The sequence below is a fragment of the Cyprinodon tularosa genome, unplaced genomic scaffold (assembly GCF_016077235.1).
Source record: "Cyprinodon tularosa strain WSP-4 unplaced genomic scaffold, ASM1607723v1 ctg103, whole genome shotgun sequence".
NCBI classification, from domain to species: Eukaryota; Metazoa; Chordata; class Actinopteri; order Cyprinodontiformes; family Cyprinodontidae; genus Cyprinodon; species Cyprinodon tularosa.
Window position 1 is genome coordinate 917,183 of NW_024037816.1, and position 16,714 is coordinate 933,896.

General features: G+C 41.0%; 1 protein-coding gene across 2 annotated transcripts in view; it reads right to left on the minus strand.

Annotated features, from left to right (window-relative positions):
• Positions 1 to 16,714, minus strand: part of tln2a (talin 2a) — a 102,986-nt gene that overhangs the window by 9,397 nt on the left and 76,875 nt on the right. For both annotated transcript variants that reach the window (XM_038280943.1, XM_038280951.1), the window contains 27 exons: positions 15,724 to 15,852; positions 14,014 to 14,127; positions 13,729 to 13,842; positions 13,271 to 13,405; positions 12,850 to 12,978; positions 12,660 to 12,762; positions 12,348 to 12,556; positions 11,977 to 12,096; positions 11,656 to 11,853; positions 11,421 to 11,560; positions 9,843 to 9,936; positions 9,663 to 9,752; positions 9,448 to 9,570; positions 9,231 to 9,374; positions 8,508 to 8,669; positions 8,230 to 8,370; positions 7,971 to 8,152; positions 6,797 to 6,929; positions 6,549 to 6,650; positions 6,015 to 6,185; positions 5,736 to 5,882; positions 4,392 to 4,493; positions 4,055 to 4,174; positions 2,276 to 2,422; positions 1,848 to 2,014; positions 937 to 1,120; positions 722 to 847 (listed from right to left, as the gene is read on the minus strand). In XM_038280943.1, the coding sequence (XP_038136871.1) occupies positions 722 to 847; positions 937 to 1,120; positions 1,848 to 2,014; positions 2,276 to 2,422; positions 4,055 to 4,174; positions 4,392 to 4,493; positions 5,736 to 5,882; positions 6,015 to 6,185; positions 6,549 to 6,650; positions 6,797 to 6,929; positions 7,971 to 8,152; positions 8,230 to 8,370; positions 8,508 to 8,669; positions 9,231 to 9,374; positions 9,448 to 9,570; positions 9,663 to 9,752; positions 9,843 to 9,936; positions 11,421 to 11,560; positions 11,656 to 11,853; positions 11,977 to 12,096; positions 12,348 to 12,556; positions 12,660 to 12,762; positions 12,850 to 12,978; positions 13,271 to 13,405; positions 13,729 to 13,842; positions 14,014 to 14,127; positions 15,724 to 15,852 (3,726 nt within the window). The remainder of the gene's footprint in view (positions 1 to 721; positions 848 to 936; positions 1,121 to 1,847; positions 2,015 to 2,275; positions 2,423 to 4,054; positions 4,175 to 4,391; positions 4,494 to 5,735; positions 5,883 to 6,014; positions 6,186 to 6,548; positions 6,651 to 6,796; positions 6,930 to 7,970; positions 8,153 to 8,229; positions 8,371 to 8,507; positions 8,670 to 9,230; positions 9,375 to 9,447; positions 9,571 to 9,662; positions 9,753 to 9,842; positions 9,937 to 11,420; positions 11,561 to 11,655; positions 11,854 to 11,976; positions 12,097 to 12,347; positions 12,557 to 12,659; positions 12,763 to 12,849; positions 12,979 to 13,270; positions 13,406 to 13,728; positions 13,843 to 14,013; positions 14,128 to 15,723; positions 15,853 to 16,714) is intronic.

A 16,714-nucleotide genomic window follows, 5' to 3' on the forward strand; every position in this document is an offset into this window, starting at 1 on the left:
AACAGACAATACAATTCAGCTTCTTAGGTCCGTTTCTTCTTCATATCTTTAATTAATAATATTTTAATATATTGCTAAAAATTGCTTTAAAAATATTAATTTGATTGAAGCTTTATTAACTATACATTTTTAGGAACCATTTTCTCATTAATTTCCCCAAACAGAACCCGCCCCACCCAGCTCCCTTTTAACCTAAAGAGCACACTTTAAAAAAAAACAAAACAAGAATGACATTCATAACTATGGCTATATATACCAAGTCTCACAACATTGACATGATAAGTTTATGAAAAATGTTTTAATTCTAAAACCTTTTAAACCTGCATGAAAAGAGAAACAAATAATGATGTAATTAATTATAATCTATGACACGAGGAAAATGAACCTAAAATAGGCTCAGTTTCCCCACCTGTAGCTCCTGCTGACTGAGAACTGACATCTTCACAGCACAGAGTGATAATGAATCAGCTGCTACATTAACGCTACATGTATTTCAGAAACTAGGATTTAAAAATATCAGGGTTTCATGAGGGAAGAGGGTTTTTTATACCACACTTTTCAAACTCCCTTTTCTATCTCTTTTGATGAGCTGTAGAGAGCTAAGATTATTAGTATTTTTTTGCTGATGATAGAAAACATGAATTTCTGTCATCAAATGGAGAAAATGACCTGACAAACTCCTCTGAACTTCATTGTAGACTTTAAGAAAGATCCCTCCTACCTTGGCGGCGCCCTTCAGCTGGTACATAGACGGATCATCTGCCGTCTTCCCTGCTGCACACTTGGTGGCACTAATGAGCTCAGCTAGTGCCTTGGCCACATCTTTAACTGCGTTTATCAGAACCACCTAAAGGAGGCAGACAGGGACACCGACTTGTTACCATGATGTCTGGGAGTCTAGAGGCTCACATGAAAGAAAGTGAATGGGATGGTAACCTGCGTCTCAGGGTCATCGGAGCCGATGCTGGCTGCTCCCAGTTTGACAACATCAGTGAGCTGGGTGATGGTTTTGGCAGAAGACTGGGCGGCCTGGGCCAGCTTGTCCTGACCCGAAGCGGCTCCAGACACAAGCATCTTGGTGTCCTCTACCAGGGCTTTGGCCGTCTTCAGGATATTTTCCCTGAGAGCAGAAAAGGTCAGGAAAGAAAGAAAATTAGCTGAGTTAGAGGAAAAACAAAGAATATGACAGGCAGGATTCAGGTGAGCTTTAAAAGAATTTGAGCTATGCTAGACAAATGTTAGATATCATTAGAGTAAAGCCTAGCAGAAACAATCATTGCAAATACATGCAGACATTTTGTTTTCAAAGGAGAACTTTTTCCTAAACAGTTGAGGAGGACGACCACAAAGCTGAAGGAAAGGTTACCGTTTTTAGATTGCCTAAAACAGAGGGATCCTGCACTGATGCAGGAAGCACTGACGCATGTGTTTTTCTAATCTTCCATGAGGGACAGCCTCACTAAGAACTGCCTGAAGGGATTTATGTCATAGTGTCATGTAATGTCACGGGTCTCAGCTTGGATCGGCGGATGTGTCTGTCTCTGAACTGTGCTGCATTCAGGGCCCCTTTGACAGAAGCTAATGTCCTTCTAAACATAGAAACCCAATAATGCACAAATTAAATCTAAACAAAACAATAAGCAGTAAGAGGGGAATGTTTTCTAAGGTATGACGGCTCCTTTATTATTCAAATCTTCCAGCTAATTTTTCATCTTTAAAATCTGCATTTAGCATTTTTAGAAATCAAATGCAGATTTCTGCTGCATTGACTGTAGAAGCTAAAGCTTTGTTCTGTCTGTTTAAGATGGGGGAGCCAAAACTGCTTTTCAAGTATTTCCCTCTCCTACCTGTGGTCAGCGAAGGACTCATCATTCTCCGCATTGAGGGTGCCGGCAGATGCAAACATGATAGTGGTGTCCAGATCTGCGATTATGCCCGACACGGCGCTGGAGGCTGTGATGCAGGCCTGGGTGCCCTTATTGCCGGCCTGGAGTGCCGATAGCACCAAGGACACCTGGAGATAAAGAGAGGTTAGAAAGATACGCTTTTGCCAAAGAAAAAACAGGTGAGTGGATTTTGTTTGCATATCATGAAAACTAAAAATGTTCTTTATTCAGAAAAGAAAAAAAACTTGCAAATAAATAAAAAGGCATAAAGGAGGAAATAAAATCTCCATAAATAATAAAACAAAAATGTGTTATGAATTTTCTCTCCCTGCTTCATGTAAAAGATTTTTTTAGCACTGTTGTGCCAATGTTTTTTTTTATGCTGATACCTTTTCTGTGACTGCACGGGCGCAGTCAATGAGCTCTCGCTTGGTGTAGCTGTCAGAGGGGCTGATCTGCAAAGCTCCAGCCTTCTGTACCAGGAAAATGCAGCCGTGGCCAAGCTCTTGTACTCTGTTTTTTATCTGGAAACCGATCTGCAAAGAAAAAGAAGCTAATCAGATACCGTAAAACTGACTTTAAAAGGACAAAAAAACCCACAAAGATCTCCCAAACTTCAAGCAGGAACAGTGTTCAGAGTGATGTATAATGTTAAGCTGTCCTCTCCACTTCTCAGAAAGAGTCAAGGTTATAAACCAGAACTCAGTCATCCACATATTTTAATTTGTCTTCATACAAGCAGCGAGCTAAAAAAATAAATAAAATAAAATAAAAAATGTAACCCATGTTATATAGACTTAGACTGTCATTTTGCAAACATAGAGTGTAGAAAAAACAAAATTTGGATATGTACAGCTTTTTCGACAGTGAATGAGCAGCTTAGCAGTGAAATGAACATTTCCATTTATAAAGTGCAGCAGTGATCAAATGTAAACAGTGTAGGAGAGACATGGTGCAAAAAGCATTTATATGGAAGGTTCAGAGCAGTGCAGAATGAAAAAAAAAACGAATGAAATAACGAAAACTAGAATTTGTGAAGTGAAATAAAATTAAAAACTGGACCTTGCAAAGAAAAGGAAAATAACTGAAACTGTCTCAATGACTTTAAAAACCTAATCAAAACTAATTCAATTTGAAGTTTAGTTTTTATTTGTGTCTTTATCAGAATTCAACTATATTCGGTCTAGTTTCCAGTTGCTGTTATCATTTTTGTTTCTGCTGTGCTGCATTACACCAGCAGATATTGGGTACAGCTGTCAGGTCATCTTTTTTCTATCATGTTATTATGTCGCCCCTTGATATTTCTATTAAGGGGCGACAGTGGCGTCGGATGTAGGAGTTTGCCCTAAAATTGAAGGGTTGTCGGTTCAAGCCTGGCGCCGGCTTTCAGTGTCGTCGTGTCCTTGGGCAAGACACTTCACCTGCATCGCCTACTGATGGTGGTCCCGGTGGTGTCAGTGTATGGCAGCCTCGCTTCGGTTCCTGTGAGCCCCAGTGCAGCTGTGGCTACAACATACAGTAGCTTGCCACTATCAGTGTGTGAGTGTGTGGATGAATTTAGTCAAGTCTCCTGACTTGAAAAAGTACTGTATAAGTACAGGCTTTTTATAATTTTTAGTCCTACCCCCAGCTATGTATATCTTATTACATAAAAGACTAAAATTGAAAATGAAGCCAATACACACTAAACTGAAACAAAACATTTTCAAAAAATAAAAAAACTAAGCTACAAACAAATAATGAAACAAATCAAAAGTAAAATAGAATTGAAAAATCAGACATCAACACTAAATAAAAACTACTAAAAATTCCAAAAATATTGAAAACTTGCTTCCAACATTCTGCTTTTTGTTATTCTTAAATAAAAGCCAATTTGTGGAATGCACTACTAATGGTTGTCCTGTTGACGGCACCGTGGAGCCCAACAACTCCTCCAAAGTTTTCCCTGACCTCTTAGCTGCTTCTGTGCATAACCTGGATTTTAATCAGTGGAAACTTCCAGAAATAGTTGCATCACTTTATAGCTCTATGTCTTTGAAAACCATGATTTTCTTTTTGCCTGATGTTGAAGCTTGCTGTTGCAATGCTTGACATCATCAGTGCACATAAAGTATTACCAAGTCGAGCTGCTTGATGAGTCTGACTAAAGGTCTGAGTTTCCTGCTCACCTCTTCTGGCTCAGCAGTGTAAGCAGCCAGTCGGCCCTGAACGGCCAGCTGGCTGTAATCCACGGTCACTTGAGAAGCTAGAGCCCCCAGCTCATCTGGACTAGTCACCGATTTGGTCATCTGGATGAAAAACACAATAAGTGAGCATTAGAACAGAGCTAAAAACAAATGGTTTTTATTTCAGTATAGTGGTCAACATTTACAAACTAGGGACTTTGCATCAAACACTGGCCAGATTACTGCATGCAGATACTGCTTACATCAACATATGACAATGGGTTTGTTAGAATGTTCTCAGCTTTTTCAGGTTAAAGCTGGAGCTGTGGTGAAGTCTTACCATTTCCTGAGCAGTGACTGCAATAGCCTTTGAATGCTTCACCATATTAGTCTGGTAATCAACAAAGGAACCTTCCGGCTCAGCAGGCGTCCCCTCATCCAGCTAAATATGGACACAAACTAGTTAGAAAGGGCAGCAGACATTTTCTCTTTCCTTTTATTTTTTTCACCAAACACATACAAAATCTACACTCTTCCTAAAAATCATCCAGAAATTCAGTTTATAATCATAGATTTAAAAAATAACTACCAAATATTTCCTTTTTTATTGCTATCAAGTTAGAAAGCTTTTAGCACAAGCGCCTGTCACTGAAAACAAAGACAAAGACTTTTAAAAAAGAACAAAAAAATGACATTAGGAGGGAAGAGTAAACAAAGACTGAGATGAATTTGTGATATTTTGAGTGTCTCATCACTCCTGTTTAGAGGCATATTGTTAAATTAGAAGTTTTGATCAAATGTCCATGAAGTTCATGAGGAAATACTTCAAATCAGCTTAGCTTCAATTACAGACGACAACAAGACAATAATGGTCATACGATTGGTCATCCTCGTTTAATCAACAACGTTCAAAGACACAGAGGCAAACAGACTCCTGAACGCTCACCGTGCAGAGCTGCAAATAACCATTTTATCAAGTAAGCCATGATGTGAAATTAATTCAAAGCAGCCATTTCCTTGGGTGAGATCACACATCTGATGCACTGTCACCTTAGTGACAATATCACAAGGAAACCTGTTATAAGCGGCTGTTATCCCACATCTGTCCTAGAAATGCTATTAGCAGAAATGTTATTGACTTTCTCTGACCTTGTATATTCCGGCTGCTGGAAAAAAAGAGCCTGGCTTTGTTTGAGGGATGATGCGTTAACACTCAATTTTCTCCGCTGAATTTTTTATTATGCGCAGACAAAGCAAAGTTTGCAGTTGTTACATTGAACTTAGTTTTGGTCAAAACGTGGTAAACCAACCATCTTTTAATAGAATAAAAATGGAGCAGTGTAGAATCATTTGATGAGACACTTGATGCTTAAAACTGAATGCAACAACCCAACAACACACTAGATCTGCAAAGTTAGCAGACAGATTACAGAAAACTGCAGTAGAAGCATAAGGTAGTTCTATAAAGCTTTTCCAAATGAAGCGCTGATCATTAGTTAAACAAACTGTGTTTTTATGTGTAAAGAAGTGAAAACTACGCAATTTTCCCCCAATTATGTTTTTCTTTGTGTTGCTTCTAAAGTCTGTGTGGCTTAAATCATTGAATGGTTGTATAAGGAATGAAACAAAAGAGTGAGGGTGTTTTTTTAATTATCCATTGTGGAGCACTTAAAAATGTTCTCACCTTCGCCATTGCCTCAGCGATCGACTCCACCATTCCTCCCACCATGCCCACCTCACTGGCAGCCTCGTTCAGCGTCACCATCATGTCATCCACTGCCTCCTTCATGAGCTGAGCTGCCTCTGCTATAGCATCGTGGGTATGGGACGCCTACGAATGTTTGACGCAAGCACAGACAGAGATGGTTAAATGTCCTTCTCTAGACCTCATGGATCATCCCAGATGGGAAGAAACAGTTTAAACAAAGCATGAAATAAAGTACTAAAAAAATAATGTTCCTGCCTTGGGATTTCCTCCACCCTCCTTTGCAGCATAAAGCATCTGCAAAGCAGACTCAGCCAGGGTCTTTGTTTGGTCAAGAAAAGTCATCTGCTGCTGGTGGTCACTGAGTTTGGAGGTGACGCCAACAGACGCCTTGATCAGAGGTTCGAAGTAACCAGCCAACTGGGTCACCTGATGGCAAAGGTGCACCAAATAGACAGCCTATGTGAACAAAGACTTTACTTTCTATACACTTTCTAAATTATTCTAGATATTTGATCTATAAATGCAAAAAAAGGATATAAAGGTGGGAAATTATGCAATTTGTTTGGGCTTCAAAACTAACACCTCCTTTTTATTTCTGTCTGATTCATCATAGACCTCAGAATCAACCAAACTCTTAGTCAGCAGGTCAGTTTTCAGAGAAAACTGGATCTATCTCTCGAAAAATTTGCCTAAATTTTTCTCTAATTCTGCCACATCACCCATCGTATGTTTTCTAAAAGTCACATCACTTTTTTGCTCTATCATTCCAGTACACTGGTGCTTACATACCTTGTGTCCTAGTTGGGACGCCTCGCCTCTGGCAGCTGTGGAAACGGGGTCAATTAAGTGTCCGATTTCCTGCACAGTGGACGTCAGCTGCTCCTGCAGGGCCTGGATGGAAAATACACGAGAATAAGTCATCAAAACATAATGCAAAGAGGAGACACACAGGTCCTGGGATTCTCTAGCTTCAAATATCAAGGAAAAAGGATCTAATAGGATCAAAACGTTACGAGAAGAGCCAGATAGCTGCTCACCTCCAATGAGATGTCGTCTCTGCTTGGTAAGTTTTGGCTGACGGCTGCCAGAGAGGCCTGCTCAATGTCTCGGATACATTTGTTAATGTTATCAATTGAGGAGTCGCATTCCCGCTGTCCGGGGGCCTTGTCTCTGCACATGAGACAAGAAAAAAGGGTAAAAACATGAAGGAATCAAATACTTAGAGAAAAAATGTTATGTAATGATTGAAGAGAGCAGCTGTTTCATTTCAAATATCTTTTGAGATTTTCCCTTAGAGATGAAATTAGGGTTTTTGTCTTTGTGCAAGACAATCAAGCTGTGCAGACAAATTATCTTTACCCTCATAGGCAGAATAAGCCTGTTAAGCATCAATTTGCTCCTGTGGTGGGGCTGCAAGGAAATCTAGAAAAAAACCTAATCTTTGTGCTTAATGGAACGAACAAAGTTATGATGTTGACCTCTGCAGGACAGAGGTCCTTTCCCATTTATATTCTCCAGAATTACAGAGGATCACAGAGTCCTATTAAAGGCACGGGCCGAAGTCCCAGTGGTGAATTTGCAGTCCATGAGGAAGTCTGTGATAAGAGCAGCAGAAATAAAAGAGATGCTAAGCTGGCGGCTGCGCCTGAATGCTAATTTGCAGATGTTCTGGGAAGAACTTAAAGTCCTGAAATTCAGTCCATCTGTTGTTGGGGATCGGGTCCCTCTGGGCACCACTGTTGTTCTAAACAAGGTCAGGAGCAAACGGCTGTGAAAGAGGAGATTACACCTGCAATAATGTCATCATGCAGGCCTGCTTAGAGAAGAAAACTGAGTCAAGTCCGCTGTTATGAGCCAACTTCACCATCTTTAAAAACTGGAACACAATTGAAAATTTTACTTGTTTTAATTTAAAGATTCATTGCATAAAGTAACTTATTTCACTTGAATTTATTGTAATGACTTGCATTTATTTTAAAACTGAAGTTTTATGAAGTTGTTCAGGAAATTCAGTTAACTCAGACTTTAGTATTTGGTTTTCTCTGGAGCTTCATCACGAATCAAGAGTATTTGTTTTTATTATTCAAGCATAATGATTTGTTGTTGCACTGAGGGTTTAGTTTAGGTCAGAGTTGCCAGTAATTTGAACAACTATATCACAGCACAGAAATGAGCAAAGCATGAGATCTCAATCCTCTGTTCTTTACTAACCGGATAGCTGTAATGAGACCCTTGATGGAGTCGGAAACAGTGCGAGAATGACCAGCCAGGACGGACCAAGTGGGCGGGTCCTTTGGGTTGATGACCAGAGATCGGGCCGTTTTGAGCAGATGAGTGGAGCTATCCAGCATGGAGCGTGCCGACTGAAGGATGGGCTGCTGGGCTTCAGAGCCCTTAATAGAAGGAAAAAAAATTGTATTGCAGATTTCAAAGGCATAAACTGTAGCTCCAGCTTCTATCGTAGTCGCACCTCTTTGCTGATTTTGGCTGGGACGCTGGCAAACTCAGGGTTGGAGGCGAATGTGGTCAGGTTCTCCACGGCTTCTATGAGTGGAGCTGTTGCGACTCGACACCTGCCTCTGTTCTCCTCTGAGAAATCACCGTCTAAAGCCTGCAGATCCAAAGATGCAGAGCAAAAGGATCAATCATTAAACTGAAACCTCTCACGGTGGTCTATCTGTAAATGATCCCACAACGATAAGAGTTTATTTATCAGTGCTGCAGCTGGAAGGGCCAGTTTTCTCCTACCTTGATAGTTTTGACCAGGTTGGCAGTGGTATTTGCCACTTCCTTGGCAGACTGCACAAAGTGCCTTTTAGCAACAGGGTTTGTAGTTTTGGAGGAAGCCAGACGGCAGGCGTTGCACAATGCAGAGGTGTGCTTTGCAACAATGGTGGCTGCAGACAACACCTGTCCCATAACAAACAATGAAAACAATAAATAAGTGATGGAGGGTTTAACCTTGAAATAGTTTTTATTCCAAAGCCGCAGTATTCTAACGGAGGGGAAAAAAATCCCAATTGATAACAAATCGAATCACTGAGAGACAACCAAAAAGCTTTATCTAAAATCCTGTCTAGATTAATGCAGAGAACAAAGAGAAGAGAATTGCTTTTATAGAAAACATCTTTAAGCTCTGGACCAGCTGAGAAAGAAAGAGCACTCTGGTAGATAACAGATACAATTCAGGTGATAATGAGGTAAGTACCAATATTAGGACTTTGATTCTGTAGGACAGCCAGGAAAAGGTTAGCAGAAAAAATAACTTAGACAACTTTTATCAGCATTTCTTCACAAGTACAAAACAAGTATAATTCACTGGGATGTAAAAAAAAAACAGCATGTTTTTAAATCAAACTATTGTAAACCTAGACCAAGAGAAGAATTTAGAAAAAAAAAAACAATGCTAGAAAAAAGCTCCTATTGAAAGATTTTCTGGATTTTTTGCTGAGTGAATGAATATTTGTGCACCTGGGAAGGGCTGCTTTGAGGGTCCACTAGGTTCTGACAGGCCATCTGGATAGCCTGGTTGGCCCGGGCAAACTGGATGGGATCCACCAAGCCCTGGTGGCCTGCCTGACTGTTGGGATCCGACACGCCCACCAGGTAGGAGGCCTGAGAAAACCAAGCACAGGCATTAATCACAAACACCTTCATACAAGCAGCAGCTTCTCTACCTTCACTGTACCTGTGCTGCAGCTTCAGTGAGGCCACACAGGGCTTTGGAAGCTGACCCCACACAGTCTCCAAATGCAGACACATCCCCAGTCTTGCAGTTCTGAGAAATGCCCGCCATAGACTCTCCCAGGACCTGGATCAGACACCAGCAGGAGACAGACCCGTGATTGAGGCTGTTTTAGCTTCAAGATGCCAGTGATCAGGCTGCTGGATCTGAAGGCCTACCTTGGAGTTCTCCATCACACTCTCAATGCAGTCAAAGTAAGACAGGTCACTGACTGGTTCGCTAGGGTTGTCCAGCATTCCTCTGACAGCCTGATAGACGAATCAGCAGCAGAGAATGAGCGGCTCACATTTCTACATTAGAGGGAAATACAAACTATTAAGAACCTAAGTTAGATCTACCTCCAACTCTCTAAGGGCGTTGTCACACTCCTTTTGGCCAGGTGCCTGCTGGGTGCACAGCATGATCAGCTGGTTGATGCTGTCTGTCACAGCCCTGAAACACAACAGGATCACAGAAACACGCTGTTTATTTGCATGGAGTGTGAACACATTCATAAAATATGTTCATGCAGAAGCTCATCACACTGTTGGTGCAAAAAAAATACGAATGCTGTTTTTAAAGCAGATTAAAGGTTTATTTGTTTGTGAAACTAAATTATACTCTTTAGAGCTATAATTTTCTGATTTACTTGCAGTGCAGTGACCTTTAGTTCCTATGACTGAAGAGCATCTTCAGACTTTCTCCATCATCTTTGTTAATTTTCAAATAAAAGCAACTTAATAAAAACATGAAAACATTTTTCTCAGTCCAACAACAAGCCTTTTTTCTCTGGGTGGAGGGTTTTATGCAAAAGGTCAGCACACAGGAGAGCATAATTGTGAATTAGAGGGAAATGTAAACAGTTTCTTTTTTTGTGACCAAGGCTATGTCCAAACGTCCGCACTAATCACTATATAGGGCACTATAAAGTGGTTATGCCATTTTAAATGAGTGTCTGAACATCTAGTGGATGAAAAAGTAGTGGACTCGAAATTTCCCATAATGCACCTTGAAAAGTAGTGATCAACCATTGTCACTAGACAAGCAGATGTATCCCATGATGCTTTGTGAGGACAGTTCTCCTCGCAAAGCATCGTGGGATGAAAAGTGGATGAAATGGACAACATTCAAGACAAAACACAGCGACAAAAAATAAAGAACTAGATAAACTAGATGGAACAAAGGTGAAATAGAGAAATAGCTCCCAAGCAAAGGTTTTATGTTATGTTGAATGTGAAGTGTTAATGTATATTGTGTATGTAACCAACTGTGAAAAGTACTAATAAACTGTTAAATGTTTAAAAAAAAATATCATTCATCCAGATGTTTCTTGAAGGTGACAGAAGATTGTTAGAGAACATATGGGACAGCTTTGAGAAAAAGTTGAAACCAAGTTGAAAGAAGAATTAGGCTATTAAACATTATCACAACCTATGAACGGTTTGAACTGCGTTGTTCAATCGGTTATCTGATAAAGAGGAGAACCTGGGCTACAAACCTTCCAAGATAAGGCTTTACATTAATCAAAGGAGCAGCCAAGAGGTGTATGGTAAACCTGGAGAATCAGCAGATGTTTAAAGCATAGAAGGGAGAATTGGTTTGACAGTTTATCAACAGAGGACTCCATAAAACCTGACACTTTTGGAAGTGTTACAAGATTAAGGATTTTTTAAAAAGCAACCAAATAATGAGTTTGGCAGTTTTGCAATAGTCACGTAGTGGACACTAATATGAGACGAGGGGGGTTTGTCTAATCTAATCTCTTAAGAAGGGAAAATAGAAAAGACCTCTAACAAAACACGTGGCACCATAACTGCTAGAAAAAAGGTTCTACAAAGTATTTACACCGACTGGCTGAATAAAATGCTTGTTGCACTTTAATGCAAAACATTTTTAAAATGCTTTTGCAAAGCACCGTATGTGTCTGGCTGTTTTACCTTGCTGCAGCAGCGAGGAGGTTTTTGGCGTTTGCAGCTGCCGGGTCCACTGACAGACTTTTAGCAGCCAGCAGCAGTTTACTGGATGCCATGGAGATGTTTTTCAGGTTACCAATCACTTGCACTTGATCATCCTTCTTCTGAAATCACACCATAACACAGATGACACAATAGGAAATTAAATGTTTGTTTTTTTTCCAAAAGGTTTACCTTGCTGATTTTCCAGCAATCCTACCTGCGTGTGCCCAGCCATTTCTATGCCAGCATCCAGAAACTCGTCAAAGTCCTGACTGAACTTTCCAGAGGCTGAGGCCAGCTGGTTGCTGGAGCTCCTGGAGGCGTGGACCACATCGCCTGCCGACTGGTTCAGGTCTGCTGCGGTCTGAGTCAGATCATTCTGGGCTTCCTGAAACGACTTCGAGGCTGGAGGGATCTGAACAGGGCAAGCAGGGGAGACATTATTCACAGTTTGTTAAATCAAACAGCACAGGCAATTAATAAAAACATCTGCATATAAAACCATTTTAAACACAGAAAAATGTGATGTTTGACTTACAGTTTCAATCAGCAGTTTCTTACTGGCCTCGCCGATGCTCTTCAGAGCCATGTCGACATCCTTCTGGCCAGGCAGACAGTTGACGCAGTTATTCAGGGAATGAGACACGGCTTTGGCCACCTGGAATCATCCACAGCAAGATCACAACACACAGGGTTTTACAAAGGTCAGAGGAGGTGACTGGCTTGGCTGAAAATCTGCTCATGATGACTCAGACACAGACCATAGCCTGGGAATTCTTATAAACCTGTAGGATTATTCATTCCTTAAACATTGGGAGGCATAAATTTTATTGGAAATAAAGATGTTTCATACTTCGAATGATATATTCTTTAATTTAGATTGTCTTCCTTCCTCTTCTACTCCCTCACCTGTGCCAGCCTCTGCTGGCTTTCAGCGCTTCCATCAGAAATCAATGCCTGCTTGGCCTCATGGATAAGAAGCGCTGAGCCCTCCATGACGTCTCGGGCCGAGTCCAGCATGGCAGCCGCAGCCTTGGGGTCCGTTGTGGAAGCAGCAACGCCACGGGCTGCTTGGGCGAGGGTCTTCAAGGCCTGGGCTGTCTCTCTGGCAGCTACTCCTGGGAAAAGGTTCACACGACAACACCAAGGTTAGGGTTACTTTTGAACTTTTTCCCTGTAACATTCTGACTTAAAGCCTATTTAAAAAATTGCAGAACCAACCAGTGTAGTGTTCATTTCCTTGAGCTGCACATGTAAGCAGCTGAGCCATGGAGGATCCTACTGCCTTTGAGGTGCTGCCCAGATCCTGAGCGCATTTCTCCAACTAAAACAAAGAATAAGGTGGAGACGCCAAGAATTTAGAGTAGCTGACTTTTCAAATAATATTTTTTGAATCTAGAAGTTCTCGCACCGATTCTCCAGGCAGAGGTTTGAGTTGGGTGTTTACTGCTGCCAGCTTTGCATCTTGCAGCTCGGTTCTTAGGGTCTGGACTGCAGTGAGCGCAGAGTCGATCTCCATGGGGCCGCAGGCTTCATGAGCCTAGAAGGTCAAATTCAGCCTTCAGATTTACAGCCTTTAAGTCAAGATATAGTTTTCAGGAAATGTGGGAAGCTACTCAGAAAATCTTCCATTCATCTTACTATCAAATTACAGAGGATGTAAGAACTTCATTTTGTCCAATGCAATAAACAATAATAAAAAATAAAATTTTTAAAGTAAATAAATAGTCCATATGAAAAATAAATATGAACAGAGCCTTTTCTCTTATAAATTGTTGCGCTGGCATGTAGAACACCTGGCATGAATGAATGCGAATTTCCTTGTGCTCTACCTTCTGTGCTGATGTCCTCAGCTCAGCCAGGCAGGTGGCCAGGTTCTTGGCACACTGACCCAGTTGCATAGCTGCTGCTTGATCGGTCACTGTGGGCACAGACGACTTGGCCGAGGTCACCATCTTACTACCAGGCTGCAGGATGAAAAGAACATCTATTTGAACAATTCTTAACAAATTCTCACTGAAAATGTCTTTTTGCTTAAATCAAATGGTTTTGCAAGTCTGATCATTTTAGTTTTAAATGTTTTACTTCATACTGTTAATATTTCTTTTTGCAAAAATAGGTTACAGGCCTACTTTAATGGATCCTCCCATGACAGAACCACTATTTATAATTTCAGCCTGGTTCCCAATGTAGGACTGGAGTTATTTTGGGAAGAGTTTGGGGATATGAAATTTTAAGAGGTCTTTGTGCAGCTAAAATAAGACCTAAAGACACTATAAACACGCTTTACCTGCAGGAAGTTCTGGCTGGATATGATGAGGGCCAGTTGTGCGCTCAGGTCCTCTGGTTTGGCCTGACTGCCTCGTACTCCTTGGACGAGCTGTGGGATGTGGTCTGCAACAGCCTGCAGCCAAACCAGAATCAAAATGAAAACCCACCATGATGTCTCAATAAACAACTTTGTAAATTACCAGCTTGATGATTTACAGATAAATCAAAAATCAACTAAAGACAAAAAAGGTGACTTATTAAATGAGACTTAAAGAGGCACTTGTGTCTCTGTGCTAACCCCCACCTTACAGCTCTGCACCAGCTGCTGGTGAGCCGCTGTGTTCTTGTTAGAGGCGGCAGCGTTCTGAGCGGCGGCGATGGTTTGAGTAGCGGCTGCTGCAGCCTGCTTGGCGGCGTTCTGTGAAGTTCAAACGAATGTAAATATGGAATATACAATCAGAAAGTTGACATCTGGAGCTGCACTTCTTTTTATTAACACTACAATTTCACAGCTTCGTCACTATCCATGCAGTGTGAAGCTCTAGGAAAATGTAACTGATTAAGTTTGAATAAAAATAAAAAAAAAGTGAAATTTTTTACTGGAATATAAGCTGTGGGGGAAAAAATTACAGACTCCACATTTCTTCTTCCTTTTGTCTTAAGAAGCACATTTACACTCACCGGCCACTTTATTAGGTACACCTGTCCAACTGCTCGTTAACACCTAATTTCTAAGCAGCCAATCACCTGGCGGCAACTCAGTGCATTTAAACATGTAGACATGGTCAAGACAATCTCCTGCAGTTCAAACCGAGCATGAGTATGGGGAAGAAAGGTGATTTGAGTGACTTTGAACTGGCATGATTGTTGGTGCCAGAAGGGCTGGTCTGAGTATTTCAGAAAATGCTGATCTACTGGGATTTTCACGCACAACCATCTCTAGGGTTTACAGAGAATGGTCCGAAAAAGAAAAAACATCCAGTGAGCGGCAGTTCTGTGGGCGGAAATGCCTTGTTGATGCCAGAGGTCAGAGGAGAATGGCCAGACTGGTTCGAGCTGATAGAAGGGCAACAGTGACTCAAATAACCACCCGTTACAACCAAGGTGGGCAGAAGAGCATCTCTGAACGCACAGTACGTCGAACTTTGAGGCAGATGGGCTACAGCAGCAGAAGACCACACAGGGTGCCAGTCCTTTCAGCTAAGAACAGGAAACTGAGGCTACAATTTGCACAAGCTCATCGAAATTGGACAATAGAAGATTGGAAAAACGTTGCCTGGTCTGATGAGTCTCGATTTCTGTTGCGACATTCGGATGGTAGGGTCAGAATTTGGCGTCTACAACATGAAAGCATGGATCCATCCTGCCTTGTATCAACGGTTCAGGCTAGTGGTGGTGGTGTCATGGTGTGGGGAATATTTTCTTGGCACTCTTTGGGCCCCTTGGTACCAATTGAGCATCGTTGCAACGCCACAGCCTACCTGAGTATTGTTGCTGACCATGTCCATCCCTTTATGACCACAATGTACCCAACTTCTGATGGCTACTTTCAGCAGGATAATGCGCCATGTCATAAAGCTGGAATCATCTCAGACTGGTTTCTTGAACATGACAATGAGTTCACTGTACTCAAATGGCCTCCACAGTCACCAGATCTCAATCCAATAGAGCATCTTTGGGATGTGGTGGAACGGGAGATTCGCATCATGGATGTGCAGCAGACAAATCTGCGGCAACTGTGTGATGCCATCATGTCAATATGGACCAAACTCCCTGAGAAATGCTTCCAGCACCTTGTTGAATCTATGCCACGAAGAATTGAGGCAGTTCTGAAGGCAAAAGGGGGTCCAACCCGTTACTAGCATGGGGTACCTAATAAATTGGCCGGTGAGTGTATGTATCTTTAATTCTTAAACAGGATTTATGGGCACATGCACATACAGATTACACAATCTAAGGACAGAGAAAAACAACTGCTAAAATATTTCAGTAAAAGTGATTTAGAGTTTCTGACCTCCAGTCTGTTGATGAGTTTCTTCTTAATGGCGTTCTGAGCCGCGGCGTTGGTGGCTACGCGGAGCCCCTCAGCAGCCTCCCTCAGCCTCTGCTGCTGGTCCTCATTCTCTGGGTACGCTGCTGCACCCTGACAGCAAACACATCATCACATAAAGGTGTATCTCAGGGAATTAGATCACTATAAAGTTAAAAGTCATTTCAGTATTTAACAAAGGTAAGCGGAGCCTTAAAATGGATCCTTTATGGTCACATCTGATCCACTGAAGCATGAATTTCTGTGTATCCAATAGTACCCTTAAAGAAAAGCCTTATTTCAGTTTCTCTGCAAATTGGATATTAAATAAGGCCAATATAGGATGCATTTTTAATGCAAAAAAGTAATGCTATATTAATCATAGGGAAGAGTGATAACCTGAGTGCTGCATCCACGTATATCATTTAAAAAGTTAAAAGGAAGAAAAAGATGCAAAATCAATAGGGATAACAGTCTTTATATGTTAATAAAAAACAAAACTTGATCCATTCATGGGTTAAGTTTAAGCTAAAAAAAAAACAAACGTCTCCAACCAGGTATTTAGTGGATATACTGTAAAACATATGGGCATCAGTTTAGTAAGCCAGCTTTTCTATATCTATCATTCTTTCATTAAGTTATTTATAATATCTCTGTCGCTGTTTAAATTTTGTAATTTGTTTTTTAATATATTAACTTAGAACTCCATGCCTTTTCCTCTAAGGGGCCAGGTTTGTGCAAAAATAACTTAGAAGACTTCCTGTTGTTGTAGAAATAAAATGCAGCTTTTAAATTAATAACTGAGCACATGGCTTAAAAACGAAGAAGTCATAATTAGGGGAATTTCTATCCCACTCCATACAACAACATTTCAGTGTTTTATATCATTTCACATAGAAAAAAAAAAAGATTAAAATCTATCCAGCATTTGAGAGAAAAACCTTTACGGTTTAATAGCAAAGAAAATATATCATAA